At 39.6% G+C, this 25,875-nt stretch overlaps 1 protein-coding gene across 1 annotated transcript in view; it reads left to right on the top strand.

The window, feature by feature from the left end:
- TTN (titin) overlaps nucleotides 1-25,875 on the top strand; it is a 343,112-nt gene that overhangs the window by 193,857 nt on the left and 123,380 nt on the right. The window contains 30 exon segments of the mRNA XM_015413748.1: nucleotides 249-359; nucleotides 671-1,849; nucleotides 2,250-2,330; nucleotides 2,616-2,702; nucleotides 3,010-3,093; nucleotides 3,864-3,941; nucleotides 4,810-4,905; nucleotides 7,251-7,328; nucleotides 7,709-7,778; nucleotides 8,109-8,206; nucleotides 8,688-8,768; nucleotides 9,180-9,227; nucleotides 10,624-10,707; nucleotides 11,708-11,761; nucleotides 13,078-13,473; nucleotides 14,026-14,301; nucleotides 15,417-15,692; nucleotides 15,833-15,972; nucleotides 18,391-18,517; nucleotides 18,609-18,872; nucleotides 19,592-19,858; nucleotides 20,025-20,288; nucleotides 20,387-20,526; nucleotides 20,655-20,781; nucleotides 20,930-21,196; nucleotides 21,304-21,570; nucleotides 22,262-22,528; nucleotides 22,619-22,758; nucleotides 23,412-23,538; nucleotides 25,249-25,391. Of these exon segments, the coding sequence (XP_015269234.1) occupies nucleotides 249-359; nucleotides 671-1,849; nucleotides 2,250-2,330; nucleotides 2,616-2,702; nucleotides 3,010-3,093; nucleotides 3,864-3,941; nucleotides 4,810-4,905; nucleotides 7,251-7,328; nucleotides 7,709-7,778; nucleotides 8,109-8,206; nucleotides 8,688-8,768; nucleotides 9,180-9,227; nucleotides 10,624-10,707; nucleotides 11,708-11,761; nucleotides 13,078-13,473; nucleotides 14,026-14,301; nucleotides 15,417-15,692; nucleotides 15,833-15,972; nucleotides 18,391-18,517; nucleotides 18,609-18,872; nucleotides 19,592-19,858; nucleotides 20,025-20,288; nucleotides 20,387-20,526; nucleotides 20,655-20,781; nucleotides 20,930-21,196; nucleotides 21,304-21,570; nucleotides 22,262-22,528; nucleotides 22,619-22,758; nucleotides 23,412-23,538; nucleotides 25,249-25,391 (5,717 nt within the window).

Genomic DNA, 25,875 nt, shown 5'->3' with positions numbered 1-25,875 from the left:
ATGCATTTGGGAGTATGTCAAATATATTGTTTTGAGTATGCTTTTTTGTTTTATGTTATCTGACAGCTCTGTCCTTGCGACTCAAGTAATATTATCCCAATGAAGTAAACTGTAGTTTCAGGTATTTTAAGGATGGAAGCACCTATTGTCAATTTTTAATCTCATTACTTAAACTTTGATTGCCCTGTCTTTTGTGATACATTGCTCTTTTAATTCAAAACTGTAAAAATAAAACAATATCTTTAAAGTGCCCGAGGAGCCGAAAAAGCCTGTCCTTGAAGAGAAAGAACCAACTCCTGTACTTAAAAAGCCTGAACCACGAGTTGTCCCTAAAAAACCAGAACCTCCTCCTGTTCAAGGTACATCTAGCATCAATATAATCATTAAAAAGTTTCCATTTGTTTATGAAATGTATGTCTGAACATTTCTTGTCCTGCCTGTGCCCTGTTGCTTGATGTTCCTTTGGTAAACAATACTGTGGGTACAGTACCGTCAGAATGCTAGGTTTAATATAACTTCATCAGAATCTGTGGACTTTAGTATAAGAAATGTATAAATGCTAGTTTTGTTTCCCCGTCCTTTATGTTTCATTCTTTTTCTTCTTCTTCATGTTAGCTAAATATCTTTAACAGCTCTTAAAATAAAACTAATATCTTTTAAACACCCAAAGTACTTCAGAAAGCTGTGCCAGCACAAAAAATACGTCTTGCAGCACCTGAAGACCTAGAAAGTTTTGCTGTGCCTGAAGAGACGGAACCAGTCCCCATAGCTGAAGAACCAGAACCCGTTTCTCTTCTTGAAGAAACAGAAGTCACAGCTGAGCTTGAAGAGCTAGAGGTGACTGCTGTTCCTGAAGAACCCAGTCCTAAAATTGTGCCTAAAAAAACAAAACCTGCAGGAGTACCTAAAAAACCAGAACCCACAGGTGTCCCCAAAAAACCACAACCTGCAGCGTTGCCTAAAAAAACAGAAGCTGTGTCTAAAAAACCAGAACGTCTGCCAGCCAAAGGGGCCTGGCATCGTGAAAAAGAAACTATTCTTGCACTCGAGGAACATACACATGTTTCTGTTTTTGAAGAAACTAAGGTAATAGCTGCCTTTGAAGAACCTGAGAGTGCTTTGGTTTTTGAAATAGGTGAGATCAGCTATGAGCCTCAAGAAGGTGTCCTTGAAGAACCAGAAACTGCTGAAGAACCTGAACCTTTTACTATTCTTGAAGAAACAGAAGCCATTGAAGAACCCGAACCTTTTATTATTATTGAGGAACCAGAAGTAAGGGCTGTTCCTGAGGAACTTAAACCTGCAGCTGTGGCTAAAAAACCAAAACCTACTGCCACACCTACAAAGGTCGAACCTGTAGCTGTGCCCAAAAAACCAGAGCCTGTGGCTGTGCCTAAAAAATCAAAAGCACCCCCTGCACCTAAAACACCAGAGCCTGTTGCACTGCGTAAGAAACCAGAAGTTGTTTCTAAAAAACCAGAACACTTGCCAGTTAAAGGTGCCAGGCAACATGAAGAACTGGAAGTACAAACTCTTTTTGCATTAGGAGAACAAAAGCGTGTAACTGTTTTTGAAAAAACAGAGGTCATAGCTGCACTTGAAGAACCCAAAAGTGCTTCCGTCTTTGAAATAACAGATGTCAGTGTTGAGCCTCATGAGGTTGACCTGAGAGAACAAGAAACCATTCTGGCGCCTGAAGAACCTGCACCAGAGGTTGTGGCTCTTCCTGAAGAAACTGAACTAGAAGTTGTTACCCTTCCTGAAGAACGAGAGTCAGAAGCCGTTGAAGTTCCTGAAGAAACAGAACCAGCAACTGTACCTAAAAAACCAGAACATCTACCCACTAAAGGTACATGGCATAACGTATTCTGCAACAAGAGATTTTCTCTTCTCTTTTGGCAAGCATTGTTTTGCCAACTTTCTGTTGAGCAATTCAAATATTTATTTGTCTTCTAGATTAAAGTTAAATTGTGCGTGCACATTTGTTGTGTGTATATATGTGCGTGTGCATGTGTGAAAGGTTGTGAGAAAGAATGAAGTTCTGATTTGGCAAAATAATTTGCAAATAATTGTGGGGTCATAAATAGACCAATAATTATCTGCCTGGTAGTAAAATCATAAGCTTGAATCTAATAGGGAAACAGTATCCAGAAAAGTGATAATTTTGAAATTGTATGAGTTAATGTCTGTTATGCTTGTGGTCTTATGGATCTTCCTGTCTTTTAACAAATCAACTAATATCTTTAAAGTGCCTGAAGTGCCGAAGAAAGTCCCTGAAAAGAAAGTATCTGTTCCTGTGCCTAAAAAAATCAAACCTCCACCATCTAAAGGTACATGTCAACACTAATATGAAGAAGAGAATTTCTTTATTCTTCCTAAATATTTATTGAAATACTTTGTTCTGTACTGTCTGTTCTGTCTTGACTGGAATCCTTAAAGTTTATTTGATCTCCAATGTGTATTGCATGTTATGTCTGAATGTACGGAAATATATATGTCTGTAGCTTGTAGTCTTGGTTTTTCCATGTCTTGAATGGTCTACAGCTCTTCTTAATGTTTGGTATCATTTACTTCAACAATCCCCAAAGTTAAAAAAAGAAATGTTATCTTTAAAGTGCCCGAGGAGCCCAAGAAAATTGTTCCAGAGAAGAAAAAGCCAGTTGTTGTACCGCCTAAAAAACCAGAACCTCCAGCCGCCAAAGGTACTTTGTCATCAAGAAATCACCCATGGAGGGGATAACAATCCCCGATTTTATTAACAAAACTTTTATAAATGTAGGATCCCTAACTTAACTCTGTTGTTGGATTTGTTAACTGTACTGATATGTATACTTTTGTATGCTAAAGACATCCCTGTGATGGGGTCAGGGTGGAGGTTGGGGGCACAGAAAGAGATGTGTTCATATCCAGGTGTTCACAAGCACATGAATATCTTTGGATCTCTGTTTACATGTTTATGTGTACAATTAATATCCACGAAAGTAAAACACACACACCCCTCTTTTAAAGTGCCCGAAGTGCCTAAGAAAGCTGTGCCAGAAGAAAAGGTACCTCTTGCTGTGCCTAAAAAGCCAGAACTGTTGCCAGCTAAAGGTACAGGTCCACAAAAACTTATTCTTCTCCACCCTGTATTGTGTACATAGTTTGGTCTGTTGTTTTATGTGGTCCTATGAGTACAACGCGCAGGGAGAGTATACTCTGTACTTTCTTCTGGAAGTATGAAATATTTTGTCAGAATCAGCTTCAGAGGATCACCATGTTAGTCTGCAATAGAACAGCTAGATTCAAGTCCAGAAGAGATCCACAAGATTTTCAGGGTCATAGCTCCCTTCGTTTGATACCTGGGGAACGGAGCTTTGACTCTCGAATGTTCATACCCCCGAAATCTTGTTGATCCCTAAGGGTGCTAGCTCTCAGAATCATCAGACAACCAAAATATGTGTTATATTTTCCTAGTAATGGCTGTGAAGAACTCTAGGTTTGATAGGAGCTTGAATATTCTCATAAAAAACATTCAACTATATCAAGCTTCTGCTTTGGTAAATTTAGATACTATTCTGAAGATCAAAAATTGCCTTCAGAAATGTGGATCACAGATCACTGTCAAAATTACAGCTACTATTTGTCTGTTTTTAAAATCATGGATATGGAGAGACCTCCTAGTGCTCAGATAAACTTCAGAGTCTTCCTTGGGGCCCAGTGCCTGCATATGCACAAAATTTGTACAACGTCATTGTTCTGTGTGGTTGTGGTTATGGATGTGTGCGTCAGAAGTCTCCAAACTGTAATGTGTCTACAAAATTCTTCCTGCCATCCTGTCTCAACAATGGCAATCTTATACCAGTTATCAATATTCTTTAAAGAGCCAGATGTCAAAGAGACCATTGAAGAACCAGTAGCTGTTCCTACTCCGGAAAAGGAAGAGATCATTCCCACTGAAGGTATTTTCCATTATTAGGATTAACGCGCACAGTTCTCTTATATGTCCTCTTTATCCTTCTGTGTTCAAACGATGTGTGTTTGTTTAAAGTTAATCGTTTATATGAGTGTATTTGTTTTCATTATGGTCACAATTTATGTCCATTATTAGGATTAACGCGCACAGTTCTCTTATACGTCCTCTTTATCCTTCTGTGTTCAAACTATGTGTGTTTGTTTAAAGTTAATTGTTTGTGTGTGCGTGTATTTGTTTTCATTATGGTCCCAATTTATGTCCATGATGTCCATAATTGTATCGTGTTGGTCATAATTTGTATTTGATTTTGCAAATGCTTACTTTATAGGACTTTTCCTATTTAAGTTACTTGGAGATTTACTAATGACTATTCAGTGTCAGGGACTGGATTTTGCCATCTTAGATATTCTCATGTAAATTACTGGCTTGGATCCAGACCAGTATTTCCACAGGTGGAGGGACTTTTACCCGCAGAGCGATTTTACCCCTCCCACTGCAACTCTAAACAACACCTCTCCCCCCCCAAAAAAAAAATTCAAGGGACATCTTAGGCTGCAGCAGGAGGGGGAGGAAAGAAAGTTGTGTTCTGCAGGCAGAAATTGTTCTGTCAAAATGCTCCATTGGATCAAAGCCACTGATAGGAACTTTTGTACTGATATCACTGGCAGTGTAATCCTATCTGGAGTATTGCAGTCTAAGCCCATTGAGGCTTGGAGTAGACTAACTTAGCAGAGGAGTGCACTGGGGGAGTTGTACTAATGGCATCTGTAGAAGCGATTTCATTTCTTTGGTACAATACACATTTTCCTATGAGATTCTGGTAATGACATTTACACTGAATCTACCATTTAAAGAGCCAGTACCAGAAAAGAAGATACCTGAGAAACCAAAACCCCGTGTACCTATCCCACCAAAAGAGGAGGTTAAGGAGGAAAAGGTTCAGCTTAAAGGTATCCGAAGCAACCCAAAGGAGTATTAACAGTTTTACTTAAAGCTCCCATTCCATAACTAATTAAAGCTTCCATTCCATAACTAATGTATATTCACACATGATAGTTTTCCTGAAAGGGTGATTGTTAATATATTAATGTAAGTCTAACTGAGTGTTGTTTGAATGGTTTTCATCTAATGTTCCTACTTACCAGTGGTTAATCTACTGAGAACATTCATCAATGCCTTGTTCAGTTGATTTTTGGATTTCCATCTAAATAATAGGATAATAGTTTAAACACTTGAAAGGTTTCCAAAACATTAATTTTTATACTAATTTAAAGTCATGTTTTGAGTTCACAATCCAGAGAGTTACTTGAGGTATTACTGAGGGCATTTTATTTGATACAACAAACGACCCTGTGGGGACACAAATGGCTTTGAAACACAAAAGCAAAAGCTTTTATTAAGACCAAGCTGTCTGCCATCTTAGACTGCTGTCCAAAAACCTGTTGGGCACTTGAAATGAGTTTTATGGTTCTCTGGATTATAATTGAATTCTGTAAAGGAGCAGGTGTCAAAAGCATGCATGTTGTGGTAACAATTGATGATGTTTAGAATTGCATAATGATAAAACAGAATAAAAACACTACCTTATTTCCTGCTGTTGGTCAATAGCAGGTTCTCAAAATGCACAGATATCTGGACCACTGGTTTGCATCATTTTTAAACATTCCAAGATGTGTGACCTAACATCACTTCTCATTTTAGAGATGCTATCTTCTTACCTCATAGGGCACCATGGGAGGGGCAAAGTCAAATGCAGTTCTGTCCTTGACTATGTGACTCCTAAGTAGTGTTGATAACCTCCAGGTGGAGCCAGGAGATCTCCTGGAATGACAACTGATAATTCAAACTACAGAGAAAAAATACCTGCTCTGGAGGGTAGACTCTATGGCCTTATTCTCACACACACCCCAACCTCTACCCCCAAATTTCCAGGAATTTTCCAACCCAAGGTTGGCAGCCCTACTCCTAAGTAATAGTCTAGACCGGAGGTGTCGAACTCATTTGTTACAAGGGCCGGATCTGACATAAATATCACTTTGTCTGGCTGGGCCATGTGTGCCCTAAAATTTAATGCCAGATACCAGAGATATAAACTTTATAAAGGACACAGGCAAACCCAATTTGCAATATTATATTTTATATTAAACAAAAGCAATTGATTCCTAGCAGTAAAAGCAATTGATTTACTGGGGAGCCCACAAAACCCTCAATAAATGTATTTAATCATATGCAAGACTAGTACATAAAAGGGGGAGTACCTTATATTTCCATACATAATGCTTGCAGGCCAGGTGAGAGCCCTGGATGGGCCGTTTCTGGCCCATGGGCCTTATGTTTGACACCCCTGGACTAGACCATCTGACTTTTTATTTGATTGTGTTCTTCCATCCTCTCCACATGCAATGAAAATGTCCTCATTATAGGACATTCTGTAATTTCAGAATACTGTCTTCTGCAGTTTGCTGCCTCTTGTTTTCTAGTATAATTCTAAACCACCACTTATTCACTTTTCATTTTTGCCTAGCTGGATCATCCACCTCCCCTTACTTGTATTGTCGCTACAGTTTTTTTATGTATCACCAACTCATTATCTTTAAATCTCATGAGGTTATAAGTTTTTGTCTGAAATACTGTTAAAGTTTCAGAAAGGGTGATAGGACCCTCACAGGCCCTGTGGGATGTAATCAAGTTCCTCAGGACCTGTAAGGCAAAGAAATTCTGCCAGGCTTACGGTTGAGGACAGCAACATTTTTTTATTTAGTCTGGCTCCTCCTTCACTTCTCCCCTCATGGGGCAGGATACAAATTAGTTCATTGTAAGCGCCATCTAAAACTGTATTGTTTATTGTTTTAACTGTTTTAATTGATTTACAAATGTATATATTGGAATTGTTGTTCACTGCCCTGAGAGAAAGGCCATAATTTTTAAAAAGCTGGTATAGAACACAGATATTTTAGATAAAAATGGTTTGGGATAAATACCTTTCATTAAATACCTTTCATTTAAAAACCTTCTTTTGATAAAAGCAATTGAGAAATACATGACCACTAACTAAAAGGATTGCTGCTTTTTCCACATCTTCTAAACCACCGGAACAGAAAAATACAGCTCTCCCATATGGAATTTCTCATAATGAACATTTTTTTTAAACTGTCTTCTAATTGTTAGTCCTTGATGCTAATTTTGTATACCAAATATCCAGCGCCTGTATACTGATTGTGTGTGTGCGTGGCTGTATACTGGTTATGTGGCTATTGTTATGATTGTGGTCTTATTCTTAAATTGTTATTTTAAGCACCTGGGCTGAAACCACGGAGACAACTTCCTGAACCTGCCGCTCCTCCACCTAAAGAAGAAATTTCTCTGAAAAAAGGTATGGCGATTTGGCCATGTTGTTCTTATTTTAAAATCTGTAGGAATCAAGTTCCAAAATATCCTAGGATTTATGCTCTCCCTAAAACTACATTATCATATCAATCCACAGCCATCTTAATTGCTTTGACTTATGTATAGTACCTCTCTTGAGAATCTCATAGACAATTGCATCAAGAAAAGGTCTTCTGCTGTTTAAAAAAAAAGTGATTCTCATTGTGCTAAAATTACTGAGAACTTCGGCAACGCACAACAATCTGGATGTTCTGAATGCCAAGTTGTTTCCTAGATTAAAAGACTCAGTACTACTCACACCATAGCAAGCAATGTTTTAACTATATCCTCTGGCCAAAGAGGCTTTTTCATGGAACCCCATTATAGGTTATGAGACCATGCTGATAATCAGTTTATTGGTCTGCGATAATGATGGAAGTTGTTCTCTAAATACAAAGTCAGAAGATTACAGTAATCGCAACTATAAAATCATTGCACAACTATAAAATCATAACTATAAAATTCTTTCAGGTGGGTAGCCGTGTTGGTCTGAAGCAACAGAGCAAAGTTTGAGTCCAGTAGCAGCTTTAAGACCATCAAAGTTTAATTCTGGGTATAAGCTTCCGTGTGCACCCACACTTCTTCCGATAAAATCGTTAAACATATATGTTATATGAATACTTTGTGTTTCTTATCTTGGCTCATGTAATTTAAATACCCAGTTCTTATTAGTATTCTTCTTCATCAACACCATTGTTTTTGAAACAAAATTCTTTCTCTTTTAAAGTCCGGTTAAGAAGCCTGAGGAGGCAGAGCCAAAACCAGAAAAAGAGAAAGAACCTAAAATTGAACCTAAGCCACTTGAAAAACTTAAGAAACCTGAAGGTACAAGTCCAAATCAATTTCCTGTAACTCTAAGCAGATAGAGATCCCCATTTTTCAGTATCTGCAATACAGCATAACATCAGAATTTTGAAGCAATCACCCAGTGTTATACTGAAAGTGTTCCCGAACATGAATATTATGAAATCTTTGGGTCATGGCTTAAATTTAATTTCTTCCCATCTCCCTTACCCCTTTCATTCACTCTTTGTGTCTGAATGTTCATGTGGAAGAAGGCTTGAAGAAAGTTAGATTTTTTAAATTCTATTCTGTGAATCATTGTCCTCTTTGCTCTTCCCTTGTGTGCTGAAGTAGCCGTATTGTAGCTGTCCCATCTTGTCAACACTGATCTTGGCAAATATTTAAACTATTCACTGTGATAAAGTCCCGCTAGTTATATGTGTTGTAGTAAACTCTATGAATGTCTCAAGGAAGTCAAGTTTTTTAAAACTACCTATCAAAATAAAAACTGATATTTTTAAAGTGCCGGAGATTCCAAAGAAGAAAGTTGAGGTTCCAGTGGTCAAGAAGAAGGAGGAAAAGCCAGTGCCTGAACCAGCAAAAGGTACAAACCTGCTGTGCTGTTATCTTTGTGCCTAGAACTCAAAGGGCCTTTGTTCTCAAACACTGGTCTGTGAGCTATGCTAATCTTTCAAATTGGCTAGCCATAAACACTATCATTTTAGCATTCTTCTAGCTAATCTCTAATTCTTCCGTGGTTTCTCATCTCTTTGTCGTCATTATCCTCATCAAGCTCTTCTTATTTAATGTTTTATCTTTTGAGCTGGGTGTTTTGCCCTGGTGTCATTAATGAATTTTTTTTGTGACCCAAAAAAGAGGTTAAAATAAGAGCATTGTCTTTGGTTAACTGTGCCGTGATGTCTGTTGTTCTGACATTTTCATACTTTTTGTCAAGTTTTGCCATATTCTGTTAACTGCAATTTTATTAACCTATTTATTATCATTGTGTTTAAAGTTCCAGAAGCTAAACCAGCTGCAATTCCTGAACCAAAGCCTGCAGTAGGTAAGGAATTTTAATCTACCATTAGGCATTTTCTTTCACTCTCTAAAATTGATCCTAAAGAGAAAGATCAAGATCGGTAGCTGTGTTAGTCTGCTTGTAGTAGCAAAAAAAGAGCAAGGTTCCAGCAGCACCTTAAAGACTAACAAAATTTGTGGCAGGCTATGAGCTTTCATGAGCTCACTTCTTCAGATACAGCTAGAATGTGAGTCCACCTGTCCTATATCAAGGAGAGTAGAGTGATTTCAGATGCCGAATTACATTAGCAGGCAAATGACAATAGCAGGTGAATGACAATGGCGGTTGTGATTGGATTAGGTGTGATATATAGAGGGGTAGTAGGCGTGGAGAAATCAGCATTGGTAATGAGACAGGAAACCTAGGTCTCGATTCAGTCCAGGAGAATGCATTGTCTTGAGCTTCATTATCAGTTGCAATTCAGCAGTCTCTCTTTCTCATCTCCCTTTGAAATGCCTTTGTAAGAATGTAATGAGGCTCTAGGCAATGCATCCTCCTGAACTGAATCGAGACCTAGTTTCCTATCTCATTACCAATGCTGATTTCTCCATGCCTACTACCCTTCTGCATATCACACCTAACCCAATCACACCCGCTGTTGACATTCACCTGCTACTGTCAATTACCTAATGTCATTCAGCTTCTGAAATCATTCCATTGTCCTAGATATACTGTCCTACATATAGGACAGATGGACTCACATTCTAGCTGTGTCTGAAGAAGTGAGCAGTGACTCACAGAAGCTCATACTTTGCCACAAATTTTGTTAGTCTTTAAAGTGCTACTGGACTCTTGCTCTTTTCTATAAACCCCAAAATCTGTGTTAGCATGGCCTACCTTTGAGGACAATGTAAAAAGCAGTGTGTTGTCATGAAGGCACTGAACATGTAAAAACTGTATCTGGCTACCTTTTGGTATAGCAATTTTTATTTTATTGGGCTGTGAGTTTGCCTGTTAAGTACACTGAACAGATATTCCAGCAAATGGCTTGGATCCACCAGAGCATGTCCATGAATGGAAGAATTCACACCCATAGAACCTCACCTACGACACATGTCCCAAAAGCCCCCCTCCACAATGCTGCTACTTAAGGAGAGGGGACCTCCCCTAGGAGGAGCATTTCAAGGGTCATTTTGGGCAGCAGCAGGAGGGGGGAAGGTTAGAAATGCACAATCTGTGAGTGCAAATCCTTCTGCCTGTGGAAATGTTTTGATGGGATTCGCCAATACACATTTCTGTGCAAAGGACACAGCTAGTGAGTACCTAACTGTTGTGTGATTCAAACAAATGTTTAAAAGCCATTATTCACAAATTTCATTAGTAAAATAGATGAAATGTAGTTTTTTTTAAAAAAACCCTCCCATTTTAATTCTTTCCACAGCTCTAAAATCTCCTAGGCCCACTCCAGCAGAACCGACTCCCGAAGCTGCTCCATTGACAACACCAGTGGTTGGAAAGAAAGCAGGTATGGATACATTGGTTCTCCAATATGTGTATTTTGCTTCAAGTTGGGTTGCCAAACCTAGCAACCAGCAGGAGGGTTGAGGGTAGGTACATGGTAAAATCATAGAGTTTCCAGTGATTCCTAGAGCTATCCACCATCACTTCCATATTTTCCCAGGAAGTGATGTCATCACATTGGGGATGCTGCAGGCTTTTAAAAAAATCCCCTCACTGCTACTTGGAGCGGCAGCAGGCAACAGGAGGTCAGGTGTGGAGGATCCCCCCCTCAGAACAGGGGCTTGGCTGCCCTATATGCTTGCATAGCTGCATTGGCAACCTTTACTTGTATAAATAATGTTGTTACTGAGCTGAAATCTTTAAAAGAAAATCTCTACGCATTCGTATTAGTTGCAATATTTATAGCACTGACCTTGTTAAATGCGATGTATGGAACACATCTCACTAAATCATATGGAGCACATCTCTTCATGTTAAATCATGTACATGTGCGTTATTCAAAAGACATTTTTACCACTGATCACTTACTTTTTACACATTATGAGAATTTTGCCATTTTATAGGATATGTCACCCAGTGTTGTACTCTCATGTGGAACAGGATGACAAGAGATCCCTGATCAGATCAGCATCCTCTACAGATAGGAGCATGAAAAGCCTTTACACGAAAGAGAAAAGTGATCTTGTACCCCAAGATGCCTCAAGTCCAGATATCACCAAGTTGCAGCTTTAGATGGCAAAATAATTTTCTTAGTATCCACAGAATATTGGGTTGAATCCAACATAGGACAAGCTGTGCTTGTTCACCAAACAGATCTTTCCCAGGTTCAAAAACATATACACATATATATAAAAAAAATATGAGCACTTTGGATAAAATGAAGGAGACAGGAACAATATAAGCCACTTCAGAAAAAAGGTGGGATGCAAGCGAAATAAATAAATGAATAAGTAAATACTTTTACAGACTCTTCAGTCAATAATTCTGTTATTGTTTTATGTCAGAGCCCAAAGGTACACCCAAAGAGGAAGCTGCCAAGGGCAGGAGTCCTATTAAAGGTAAGAAGGAGATGTCATAAAAATTCAAACTATCTGCATGTTCAAATTTCTGATAAGAATAAACCATAATCCCATTATTTATTTATTTATTCATTCGATTTGATATACTGCCCTAACCCCCTTGGGGGTCTCTGGGCGGTTTACATAGAGGGAGTGCTAATCACATTGAATATCCTAACTTAGGCCACATTATTTCTGGGGGGGTGGGACAGCCTACCGGCACCCTCATTTATTTATTTATTACTCAAGATTTTTACCTTTCAAAATAAATTTGCTGGTCACCTGGCTTTTGGCGTGATGATCTTTCCACCGTAGGCAATAGTGTCCTAATTAAGTGATCCTCTTCTTTCAAAACACTTTTTTATGGATTCATTTTCAAATAGTGCAAATTGTACTTAAAACTGGTGTATAGACTAACCTTGCTTGCTTTAGCGTGCTTGAAAAAATCAGAAGCACATCTAAAACAGATTCTTCAAAATCGATTTTGTAATGTTCATAATTCTAAGTCAATACGGTTTCCCTATCTGTGAACAAATATTACCATGTTATCTAAATAAGAAGGGGGGAAAGGAGGATGTGAAGATGTCCAGTCTTCCCTACCCACATTTCCCTTCCCCACCTAGGACTGAGACCAGCATCCTATTTGGAATTGTCTTGTAGATCTCAGTGGGAGTTATTGAGGGCCATCTGTCCTTCTCTGCATAGCTCTGCCTTGGTTTCTGTTTCTTCATTATGGTAGATTGAAACAGGGCAGAAGGAGCGAAGAATAAGAAGTGTGAGGGACTGGAAGAACATAACAAGATCCATGTTGGATTAAACCAGTGGTCTATCTAGTCCAGCATCACAGTGACCAACCAGTTGCTCTGGAGGGCCAAACAAATAGGACACAGAGGTCAAGACCTTCTCTTGATATTGCCTTTTAGCACTGGTATTCAGAGATTTAGTGCATGTGAGTGTGGAGGTTCTCATTAGTAACCATAGTTAGTAGCCATTGGTTGACCTATCATCCATTAATCTAGTTTTGGGATAATGTCAGGAACTGGCATTTTTATAGGTAAATAGATTAAAGTGTTCTGGGTGCAACAAAATTAGATGGCCAATTGATCATATGAACAGGAAGGGTTACATGGATCCTCCACTTTCTACAACCTTAGTGACTTTAGTAGTGTCTAATTGCATCCCTTCCGATTACTGCCGTACAGACAGCTAAGTGCCCAGCTCCTCACCCTGTTTAATGTCCTCTTCAGCACTATCAATGCCAAAAAAAAGTATTCTTGCAGAGATCGGTTTTATGCATTTACCTATCTGACTTGCAGCCAAAAAGACACCTTCACCAGCAGATGCAGAAAGGAGGAAATTGCGTCCAGGCAGCGGGGGTGAGAAACCACCTGATGAGCCTGCCTTCACCTACCAACTTAAAGCTGTACCACTCAAGTTCGTTAAAGAAATTAAGGACATTGTGCTGACAGAAGCTGAGTCCATTGGCTCTTCCGCCATCTTTGAGTGCCTCATCTCTCCATCCACTGCCATTACCACTTGGATGAAAGACGGCAGTAACATCCGCGAGAGTCCCAAGCATAAGTTCCTGTCTGATGGCAAAGACAGGAAGCTCCACATTATTGACGTGCAGCTTTCTGATGCGGGCGAGTACACTTGCGTGTTGAAGCTGGGAAACAAAGAAAAGACTTCAACAGCGAAACTGGTTGTGGAAGGTATTCCATGGCTCCTCCAAATATATTCTGATTAATCACTTTTCAATAAATATATTACAAAGCTCTCAAGAGTAACTAACAAATGGCCGTCATCTGTAACTTAAATAAACACATGTAGATTATTTTTATTTATAATGTGTACAATATGTACAACCCAGAAATTTATTTGAACATGTGAAGCCACCTTAGTAGTAGGTCTTATTAGTGGTCTGTCATTAGTATTGTCTACTCTGGTAGCAGCTCTCCAGGGCCTCAGGTAAACGTCTGATCCTTCTAACTGGAGATTCCTTATTGAACCCTCCATGTGAATATATGCCCAGAAAACCATGGCCTAGAGCAGTTAATATGTAAGCAGATCAGCTCCAGCCAATTAAACGAATGGGATCCTCCTCATTCTCTAGAGAGCTGTGTCCATATAAGCACACACACAGGCATCTACGCAACAGATGACAATTCTAAAGGGTTTGCTTAAATTTCTTTGCTTCACTTCCACATGGATGAGGTAATAGTTAAAGAATACTTCTTCTTCAAACCCCCCCCCCTTTTCAACAGAACTACCAGTACGCTTTGTGAAGACTCTGGAAGAGGAGGTGACTGTGATTAAAACCCAACCATTTTATCTAAGCTGTGAGCTGAACAAAGAAAGAGATGTGGTCTGGAGAAAGGATGGGAAGATTGTGAAAGACACGCCTGGAAAGTTTATGCTGAGTATTATCGGTTTGCAGCGCGCCATGACTATCATGGACGCTGACGACAAAGATTCTGGAACGTACACTGTGACTGTTGAAAACAGTACCCTGAGCTGTCAGTCTTGTGTACAAGTTATTGGTAAGTTGAATCCCTCTTGAAATCGCTAATGCTTTTCCTTGGAAGTATGATAAAATTAGGGTCTTTTAAATATGAAGTTTGTTGACGCAGTTTGTTGGTGCAAAATTCTGCCAGACAATAGTAAATCTGAGGCAATTTTCCCCGCATCTCAACATGATATATTTATTTGACAATATATTTTAAGGAGCTCAGTTTTCATTTAAACCGATTGTACTGAAGTCATTTGAAAGGAATCTGACCAAGCGGAATTTTTACCAGTATTGGCATTTTCATTTGGCCTCCTCCGTCTTGATCTGTAAACTGGGTAGCCACTTAGTGAATGACTCAGTAGCCACATATTATGCTGTGTCTCCTGTAACTTATTATATAAATACATAATTAGTGAAACAGCCCCTATGAAAGCACAAAAGACTACCACGCAAATCCTCTTGACAGAACAGTCCACCTTTTGAGCACATTGTTAACCATCAGTATTCTTTCATGATTACATTGAGGAGATCTTATTTGACAATGCTGCACTTAGTAATATATAGAGGAAAGTTGCTAAATGGCTTTCGTGGTATTTCCTTCAGGTGGCATTACTTCCACCCAATCAGAGACTGGGTATTGTATTTTGTAGAATCCCTTTTTCCTCTCATGGTAACAGGGTTTTTCCAAACACCTTCTGATGGGATCCATCTGGAATGAGACTCTGGGAGCTATCAAGAAAATGTTTTCAAATTTAGCAAACCTGATTTTTGAGCCTTGCTAAATTAGAAGGGTTGGTTGGATCCAACGCAGCCACTAACTTAGCTAGTTGGTGGAAGGTTTTTACTGGCTTCCTGTCTCTGTGCAGCCCCCTTTCTCCCCCTCTAAAGCCGTCCGTAGGTTTCAGAAACCGGAACAGTGTGGCTTGTGGTACAAAGGAGCTGCAGGCCAAAGAGGAAAGAACAATAAATAAGTCAAAAGCTCATGGAGACGTGGAGTCTCCCAATTCCCATCTTCTTGCTGTGACCTATATGTTGCATCCTATGCTACGGAAGCATCTTCTGAAATATTAAGGCAGAAAATAGGATACTGTAGACCTTTTATGTGTAATTTTCAAAATCTAACGTTTATTGGGTTTTTCCATGCAGAAATGATAAAAGATTGGCTAGTGAAGCCTATCAGAGACCAGCATGTCAAACCAAAGAGTACAGCTGTCTTCCACTGTGACATTGTCAAGGATACACCAAATATTAGATGGTACAAAGGCGATGAGGAACTCCCACTAGAACCCACAGATAAAACAGAAATCACAAAAGATGGACCTCATCTGTATCTCAAAATTAAGAATGCCACACCTGAAGATATTGGGGAGTATGCTGTAGAGGTTGAAGGTCGTAGATATCCAGCTAAACTCACCCTTGGTGGTAAGTAGTATGTTGTTATATCAATACAGTACACTGGCAAATGGTTTTACCTCTTATAAGAAGAATGAACTGTGCAGAATTGTGTACATTTTTCATTGATTTACATATATATTATTAATTTGTTTATTTCTGAATGCCAGAACGTGAAGTTGAGATCCTTAAACCTTTGGAAAACGTTACTGTTTATGAGAAAGAAACGGCAAACTTTGACACTGAGATTTCTGAAGACGATGTCCCTGGAGAATGGAAATTGAAAGGAGAAGTACTCAGACCTTCACCTGTAAGCATCTGCAGTTAAAAAGAAATCGTGAATTTAAATTTAGAATATGTGGAAGTTTTTTGCTAGTCAAACACAGCTCTGTGTCATATTTTAAGCAGGGTATAGAACTGTCAGGATTTATGGTTACCATTAGTAAAGTTCTTCAGTACTTCTTCAGAATTACAACCTTATAAGTCCATCCCTGACCTGGGTAGCCCAGGCTAGCTAAATCTTGTCATATCTTGGAAGCTAAGCAGGGGTGGCCCTGGCTAGTATTTGGGTGGTGGGAGACCTCAAAGGAATACCAAGATCGTGATGCGGAGGCAGGCGATGGCAGACCAGCTCTCAATCTCTCTTACCTCGGGTCTCCATAAGTCAGCTGTTACTTGACAGCAAAAAAACCCAAAAAAACCAAGTCCATTAAAGTCAATGGGCTTAGAAGAGTGTGACTCTGGCCGAGTTCAGACTGGCAGTTTGAAGCGGGAGGGAGTGGTGGCAAAAAAGACCCAGAACAAACTTTTCCCGTTCACGCTGCAGTGACTGATGCGGGAGCATACCAGGAGGAGGCACAGGGGAGGGTTCACACTGTTGACCTGCCCTTGCTGTAAGGCGCGGCTGTAAGGCTTGGCTTTCTTTTTCCATAAGCGCACAAGAAAAACGCGGCTTTCGGCATTCACACTTTGTTGGTGCGGGATGGACACGGGATAATCGCTCTTTCCAGGGTTTGATACCACTTTCACCTGGTATCTTTTGAACTCGGGAGGGAAGTGTTACGAGACGGGTTGAGTATGGCTGGGGAATGCCGGACAGATGTGCCTGTGTGAATGGCCCCTTTAATCCGGTTGTGAAACGTTTCTGGCTCGTGCCTATATTGGGGCAAACTGCCAGTTTGAACTCAGCCTCTGCTTAGAATAGCACTGTAAAAAGCTCATTTTTATTGGAAAACTGAAACAGGCAATTTATTTCCAGACATGGGCTCAGGGGTAGATAATCTGTTTGTATGTAGGAGGTTTCAGGGTCAATTCCTGGCAGCTCTAGTTAGGCAGGCATCTTTGCTGTCAGTTAACATGAAATAGCTCTTCCTGAGACCCTGGAGAGCAGTCAGAATATACAATATTAACCTTGATAGACCACTGGTCCGACTTTGGTATAAGGCACCTGCATGTGTTCACAATTCAAGGTGCTGGTCCCTTTAGCCGGTTTGGTGTAGTGGTTAGGAGCGCGGACTCTAATTTGGGAGAACCGGGTTTGATTCCACACACATTCACATGCAGCTGCTGGCATGACCTTGGGTCAGTCACAGTTCTCTCAGAGCTGTTCTGGAAAGAGCAGTTCTCTCAGAGCTCTCTCAGCCCCACCTACCTCACAGGATGTCTGTTGTGGGGAGGGGAAGGGAAAGGAGACTGTAAGCCACTCTGAGACTCATTATAAATCCAATTAATAGCTTCTTCTTCTTCTTCTTCTTCTTCTTCTTCTTCTTCTTCTTCTCCTCCTCTAAAAGCCTTAAACGGTTGGAGCCCCAGGGGAAGCTTACTCCCATATCTGCCTGTCTAGTTCACTGCTTTTATTGATGCTTACTGCTGCTTTGAAATTGCTTTTAGTGTTGTTTTTATTTTACCATTTTTGCTACTCTGATCTTTTTAAAAATATTTACATCTCAACCATTTTTATGGAGAGGTGACAATAAATATATATAACCATGTACAGATAGTACCTCTGAAATTGTATTATATGTGACCCCAGTATCCTAACTTGTGCTGGAAAGACTGTGGTGGCATTGGTTCCTTCTCATAACTGTTGGTGGCATTGTCCCAAATACTACAATTCTGGGGGGAAGTATTTATTCAGATACAAAACATCCCAGGATATAAGATCCCATTAATAATGTCTACAATACCTAAAATAAGTCTAGAACTCATTTCAGTGTTCTTGCTTGCTCTGAGATTTCTAATTGCAGCATTTTGGAAGATAATAATCAAAAAGTGGTTTCTTAAGATTTGGGACTCCTTGATTATGGACAGAATTTCTTCTCAGCTCAGAATTATGGGTGGTCCCACTTATTCAGCTAGCTTCACAAACAGGAGATTAGCTTTCTTGAATTAATTGTAAAGCCTACACATTAAATCGGCACAAGACCTTTGAAATACAGTTCTTCGGGTTCAGAATCTATATGATATTAATACAAACTGGCTGAGTTATCTAATCAAGCGCAGCTATGGAACACCACCTGCTATTATTATTACTTGCTCATCGTTTACTGCAGAAATATTGTTCTATTTGTGTTTTTCGTACACTGTGAAATTATAAAAAGGAGGACCATCTTAATTTAAGGAGACTTTTCTTTCATATTTTTGTTACAATTAATTTTTAAAAACTAAATGCAGCATGTGGTGATTAGAATACTGTTGTCTTTAACACAAAAATGTTTTTTAACCCCAGACCTGTGAAATTAGAGCCGAAGAAGGAAAACGCTTCTTAACCTTACACAAAGTCAAATTAGAGCAGGCCGGAGAAGTCCTCTTCCAGGCATTTAATGGAGTTACAGCTGCTATCCTGACAGTGAAAGGTAGAGAGCTTTACTAAAAACACACATCATTTTATTGCAGGTCTGACTTCCATTGTGTGCTGGAGAAATAATTCATTCGCTTTATTTTCAGAAATTGAGCTTGACTTTGCTGTGCCTTTGAAAGACGTAACTGTGCCAGAGAAGCGGCAGGCGAGATTTGAATGTGTGCTTACCAGGGAAGCCAATGTAATATGGAAAAAGGGCACTGACATACTCAAAATCGGAGACAAATTTGACATCATTGTGGATGGGCTGAAACATATTCTAGTCATCAATGACTCGCAATTTGATGATGAAGGAGAGTACACTGCAGAAGTGGAGGGGAAGAAGACCACAGCAAAACTGTTTGTGGAAGGCAAGTTCCTCTCTGCATAAAATTGCGGTGGGTTGTGGTTCAGAGGTAGAAGGTCCCAGGATCAATTCCTGGCATCTGCAGAAAAGAATCAGGTAGTAGGTGATGTGAAAGACCTCAGCCAATCTTAGACAATAGCGACGGTCTGACTCAGTATAATGGACTGATGGACCATTCGGTTGATGGACTGATAGTCTTATTCAGTATGAGGCATCTTCATGGGTGTCATGTGTGGGAAGGTTATGAGAAGCACCAATCATGTAGAGCAGGGGTGTCAAACATAAGGCTCGGGAGCCAGAACCGGTCCGTCCAGGGCTCTTACCTGGCCCACAAGCAAGTGGTATGTATGGAAATATAAGGTACTCCCCCTTCTATAGTATCCCTTGGGAAAAACCTAGTCTTGCATATGATTAAATACACTTATTGGGGGGTTTGTGGGCTCCCCAGTAAATCAGTTGCTTTCACTGCTAGGAATCAATTGCTTTTGTTTGCATTTTGAGTAAAAAATAATATCGTTAATAGGGTCTGCCTGTGTCCTTTATAAAGTTTATATTTCCGGGTACCTGGCATTACATTTTATGGCACACATGGCCCGGCCCCACAAAGTGACATTTATGTCAGATCCAGCACTCATAACAAATCAAGTTTGACACTTCTGATATAGAGTGACCATGGATTTTTATTTTATTTTTTGGCCCTCATTGTCCTTCACTGTATTTCAGGTGTCAGGCTGAAGTTCATCTCACCACTCAAAGACCAGACGGTGAAGGAAGGAGAAACAGCTCATTTCGAATTCGAACTTTCTCATGAAGATATGCCAGTGACCTGGTACAAAAACGACAAGAAACTCCACACAAGCAGAACTGTCCACATGACTGCAGAAGGCAAAATCCACAAATTAGAAATTGAAGAAGTGACGCTTGATGACATCTCTGAGATCAAAGCAGAAGTTAAGACCTTGCACACTAAAGCAAACCTCAAAGTTTTAGGTAATATTTTGCCATCTATTGTTACCTGTTTTGTCACTATGAAGTCTTTGAATCTTTATGTGTTTTATCTTTACGTGTTTTAATCTTTGTGGTTTTTCTGTTCAGTGTTGTTACTACTAACCTCTTCAAAAAACTAACTACCTCATACCAAACCCATATCTTATAGAGGCCGATCCATATTTCACTGTAAAATTGCAAAACTATACTGCTACTGAGAAAGATGATGTCATTCTGGAGTGTGAACTTAGCAAAGATGTGCCGGTGAAATGGTACAAAGATGGTGAGGAACTTGTAGCTTCCAAGAAAATCTCTATAAAGACGGATGGCAAGCGTCGCATATTAAAAATTAAAAAGGCGTCAGATGCCGACAAGGGTAATTATGTATGCGACTGTGGAAGTGACAAGACAAATGCTGATCTTAACATAGAGGGTAAGTGATGGTCCTTTCTCAACACAAAACCTCTTGGAAAACTTACACATGTTGATCAAGGCAGGAGGTCTGATATGTATATATATATTTGTTTTCAGCTCGACTAATAAAAGTAGAACGACCTCTGTATGGTGTAGAAGTATTTGTAGGTGAAACAGCACGATTTGAGGTTGAAATCTCTGAACCCGATGTTCATGCAATTTGGAAGTTAAAGGGAGAAACTTTAACACCTTCACCTGTAAGTCCCTTTCAAACTGAAAATCTCAAAAACATAAGTTTTTTTTATTAAAAACTTTCTTACAAAATGATGGCGAATGAATGAGTGATTAGGACAAAATTTGTTTCACCCCCTTTTAAAAATATCAGGATTTTGAAATGATAGAAGATGGTAAGAAACACGTCCTGATCCTTTACAACTGCAAATTGGATATGACTGGTGAAGTATCTTTCCAGGCTGCAAATGCTAAAAGTGCTGCTAATCTAAAAGTGAAAGGTAGGCTCCAAAAAATGTTGACTCTAAGCACTCCATTTTGGAATGCTTTCATAATCAAAGCCCACACACACACACACAAAACCACCCTTAAAAGAGTAGTTGATAAGAATCAATCTCTAACACTAGGCATTACCTGATTTGATTTCAGAAATACCTCTCATCTTTATCACTCCGCTCAGTGATGTCAAAGTCTTTGAGAAGGATGAAGCCAAGTTTGAATGTGAGGTATCTAGGGAACCTAAGACATTCCGTTGGCTGAAAGGAACTCAGGAGATCACAGGAGATGAGAAATTTGAAATCGTAACCGAGGGCACAAAGCATGCCCTTGTCATTAAATCTGTGGCTTTTGAGGATGAGGCTAAATACATGTTTGAGGCCGAAGATAAACGGACAAGTGCCAAACTGATCATTGAAGGTTTGTTTGTGCCACTGGTTCTGACAAGCACTCTATTCGGTTTTCATACTTTTGTGTCAATTTTATTAATCACAGTTTATCCTTAATGAGGTGCTTTTATGGTTTAGGCATTCGCCTTGAATTCATTACCCCTCTCAAGGATGTAACAGCAAAGGAGCGCGAGAGTGCAGAGTTTACTGTTGAGCTATCCCATGACAACATTCCTGTTATCTGGTATAAGAATGACCAGCGGCTGCATACTTCCAAGGTTGTTTCAATGGCAGATGACGGCAAATTCCATACACTCACATTTAAAGATCTCACTATTGATGACACTTCTCAGATCAAAGTGGAAGCTATGGGCAAATCATGTGAAGCTAAGCTTACTGTTCTTGGTATGTGTTATTTGATATGTATCATTGTGATGAATTTTCTTGTAACCATTGTGCATACATACTCTGTCCATATCTTTTTACTAACTCACTCTGTGACCATAACAGTTCCTTTTGCCTCTTTTGTGGTGTGTTGGTTGCCATGTTTCCATATGTAATGTGGAAAATGTATGAACTGGCTTTGAAATACAATTGTTTGGTGTTATTCCATGTCACGCAAACAAAACAATGCTTGTGCTAATTAGTGTATCACAAACTTCTTATATCCATAAACTTCAGTTTGATAGCTTATCCCCACTGACTACCACTGGACCTAACAGACTATTGACTTCAGCTTGGATGAACTAACTGACCATGTAGTCCAATGGGCTTTAGGTGGCTGAGGTACAAGCACCTTGGCATAAATGGTTTGTGGAACATTCTAGAAATTTGTTTCTTTCAATACAGTGTCGAGAAAGTTTTCCAAAAGCAAAATCAGCAACTTTGAAAACTCTCTCTGTAAAAGTTGCCAATTTTGCTTTTAGAAGGCATTCCCAGAATACTGGGTGAGCATAATAATAATAATAACAATAATAATAATAATAATAATAATAATTCCTCACAAGAAAGGAGAAAACTCCTTTAAAATCATCTTGTTACAAGTTTGAATGTATGAACTATAATTAGGATGTTCAATGTTTACTTTGACTTGCAGAGGGGGATCCTTATTTTACTGGGAAGCTTCAGGATTATACTGCTGTGGAGAAAGATGAAGTGATTTTGCAGTGTGAAATTAGCAAAGCAGATGCTCCAGTGAAATGGATGAAAGACGGCCAAGAAATAACTCCTTCTAAGAATGTGGTTATCAGGGCAGACGGCAAAAAGAGAATACTTATCCTCAAGAAAGCCTTAAAGAAAGACATCGGTCAGTACACATGTGATTGTGTCACTGACCAGACTTCTGCGAAACTCAACATTGAAGGTAAGATCATCTTCTCAGTTCTGCTGTGAAACCCAGTTGACCAGTCTTTAACAAAAATGAATGGCATTTGATTATCCTTTTTTTTAACAGATCGTGATATTAAGATTGTGCGCCCCCTATATAGTGTGGAAATATTTGAGACAGAGACTGCCCGCTTTGATACAGAAATCTCTGAGGAAGATGTTCATGCCAACTGGAAATTGAAAGGAGAAACCTTGACTCAGTCACCTGTAAGTAAAACGTCTGATTACAAAACTTCTAATTATAACTGTTATAACTCATTCTTGTTTGTGCCTCAAGGGCTCACAAAGAGGATACAAGAATTCTGGTATGGTTTTGAAAGGCTACTGCAGATGAAAGGACTATAACTAATATTAGATGAAATATTCCAATTGCAGATGTAAAAACAATTAATGCCTTTGGGAATCAGTTAATGTGGTTTTAGTTCACAGCATCCCAATAGAAATAATGTGGTCTGTTTGTTTGAAAAATTCTACTTTGTGAGCTACTGGCATTGAAGTTGTGAGCGAGCAATTTGGCTACTGCATAGATTAGTTTGCTCTGGAGCCATCCTTTCTGAGCTGAGACAAAAATGTGTGAGCCGGAGGCTAAAAAACTGTGAGCTAGCTCACACTAACTCAGCTTAGAGGGAACAGCCATGGCAGCAATACACATGCAGCTGAGGCAATCCTTTCTTCCCAACAAATAACAAAAATGATATATGAATTCCTACTGGTTCTTTAGATTTATGAAGACTGGAATATGAATGCTAACAAAAGAAAGTGGGTGTCAGTCTGAGAAATTCTGAATGGTGACTGTGGCCTCTTTACTGAAAATATTTGAGAACCATCACTATATTGTTGCATTTGTTTTCTTTCTAAAGGACTGTGAGATTAAGGAGGAAGGCAACAGGCACTGTGTCATCCTCTACAATGTACGCTTAGACCAAGCTGGTGGTGTAGACTTCCAAGCAGCCAGTGCCAAATCAAGCGCTCACCTTCGAGTGAAACGTAAGTGTACAGACAGGCATAGTTACATAAGCAAACCATGTTGGTCACACAATATATTGGGTGTTCGGCTGTTAGTCCAAGAGATGTGAAAGGGACCGTGACCTTGGAGGAGAGCCGGTCAAATGAGTGTGCGATGGGGGTTGGGAGGAACTGAGGGAACAATTATTCTAGCATTTTGCCACAGCTTTTGACATTTATTCCAGTTGTACAAATAGTTTTATACTATTTAATTCCATCTGGTACTCCTAATTCAATCCAGTCTCTTGTTGGTGGTTGGAGATTTGTTTATTTTATTTATTTATAATTTGGATTTATAAATCGCTCAGTCCCTAAGTACTCAGGGCTCTGAGCGATGAACAACAACAACAATAAAATACATAGCATGATAGAAACAATCCCAATAATTAAATAAATTAAGTAAATTAATTAAAAACAATTCACAGATGGCGTTGATACTTCTGATTCCAGACTATGTTGTCACTTCGCAGGAGGGTTAGGGAGGAAGCACAGTTGGAGAATGGGGGAAAGGGGGGGAGGCGGGGAGGGAGTGCCAGCCAAGATAGTACCTGTCGCTGTCCTCAATCAAAATTTACATCGTGATAAAATTCCAGAGGAGGTGGTTGTGTCAGATCTTGGAAGATAAGTAGGGTCAGCCTTGGCCAATATTTGGATGGGAGACCACCAGGGCTTTCTTTTCTTTCTGGGGGAACACGGCGGAACGGAGTTCCAGAACCTCTTTGAGAAAATTCTTTTAAAAATATTTTAAAGTTCATGAGTTTTCAGTATACAGATTGAAAATTTCATTTTTCTCTTGAGAGTTCCGGCACCTCTTTTTCCAAAAACAAAAGCCCTGGAGACCACCAAGGAGTACCAGGATTGCAATGCAGTGTAAGGGAATGGCAAATCCCCTCTGAACATTTTTTACCTTGAAAACCTCACCAGGGCTCCCCATAAGTCAGCTGTGATTTTAACAGCAAAAAAAAAAAAAAAAGCCAAGTTAATCAGTTGTAGCAAAATTACAGAGGAGGCCATTAGCACCTCCTCTGTTTAGGTCATCGTGAGCTCACTTCTTCGGAGGCGTGTCGGAGCTCACTTCTTCAGAGGCGTGTACACTTCTGTGCATGCACTTCCACACTCCTGTTGTAACCATTATTTTTTTAAAAAATTGGTTAAGTAATACTTGTTAGACTGTAAGACAAAAAGAAATTTCAGAATGATGGACGTAGATCCTTGCATAATCAGTTGTTTTGGAATTTGAATATTATAAATGAATACTTTGCTAAGCTGGTGTTTCTGGACAAGATTTAAGAGATAACACTGCCCTGACATTTGTGGAAAGTGCTATTTGCCTGATGGACAGGGACACCCTTCACAGTTGGGACCCACTTGTCTTGCTGTCCAATCATCGGCCTTGCTATTTTGGAAGGCACATGCCTTATCTAGAGAGAGGCATGCAAGGCTTGGCAAGAGGACAGATGCACCGTCACTTTTCTGCTGATCTTTTCATTTAAAAGGGCCAACCTCTGCAAATAAGGAATCTCCGGTGACCAGCTCTACCGCATGAGAACCCCAAGGGCCCCAATCTAGCAGGAGAATTTAAATAGCCTCCGTACAACCACCCTCCCTCTCTCTCTCTCGGGGACGGGCATTATGGAAACTAGTAAAAGTTGGAAGTGGCTAATCCGAAGATGATTTCTCTTTCTCATAAAGCACGTGTAATTGGTCTCCTGAGACCTCTCAAGGATGTCACGGTGACGGCTGGCGAAACTGCAACCTTTGAATGTGAGCTCTCGTATGAGGGAATTGTAGTGGAATGGTTCTTGAAAGGAGAGAAACTGGAACCTGGTGACAAGGTATAGAAGACATTCTTTCTTTTCCCTCCATTCCTTTCTCACCTCTTTCTCTTCTTTCTCTCTTGCTCTTGTTTCTCCCTCGTTTCCTTTCCCACTTTTCATTTAAATGCCCAAAAATGCTAGACGAAGGGGATATGCTGAAGTATCATTTCAAAACAATTCTTTTATATGGGCAGTGGAAGGAAAAAGTTAGAAGGTCTCCAGCTCCCAGAAAAAATGTTTTGGAATTTTGTATCCTGGTTATCAGAAATGTATTATACTGTTGACCTGGGGGGGGGGGTTTAAATATGTTGATAGTTCCAACAAAGTTTACAATAATTTCTGTTTCCTAATTCTTTCTCCCTCTGGAGTGTAAAGCTGGGATCCTGTTCTGCATGTATGAGGATTAAGGGAGATTGAAGTGCCATTTCAGGCATTTCTGCCAAGCTTCGAGATAACCTTCTGAACAGAACTGCTCACCAAGCATTTCCCACCTGCTATTTTT

The sequence above is a fragment of the Gekko japonicus genome, unplaced genomic scaffold, assembly GCF_001447785.1.
Source record: "Gekko japonicus isolate JY-2015 unplaced genomic scaffold, Gekko_japonicus_V1.1 scaffold743, whole genome shotgun sequence".
Classification (NCBI taxonomy): domain Eukaryota; kingdom Metazoa; phylum Chordata; class Lepidosauria; order Squamata; family Gekkonidae; genus Gekko; species Gekko japonicus.
This window is presented reverse-complemented; position numbering and strand designations above follow the sequence as displayed.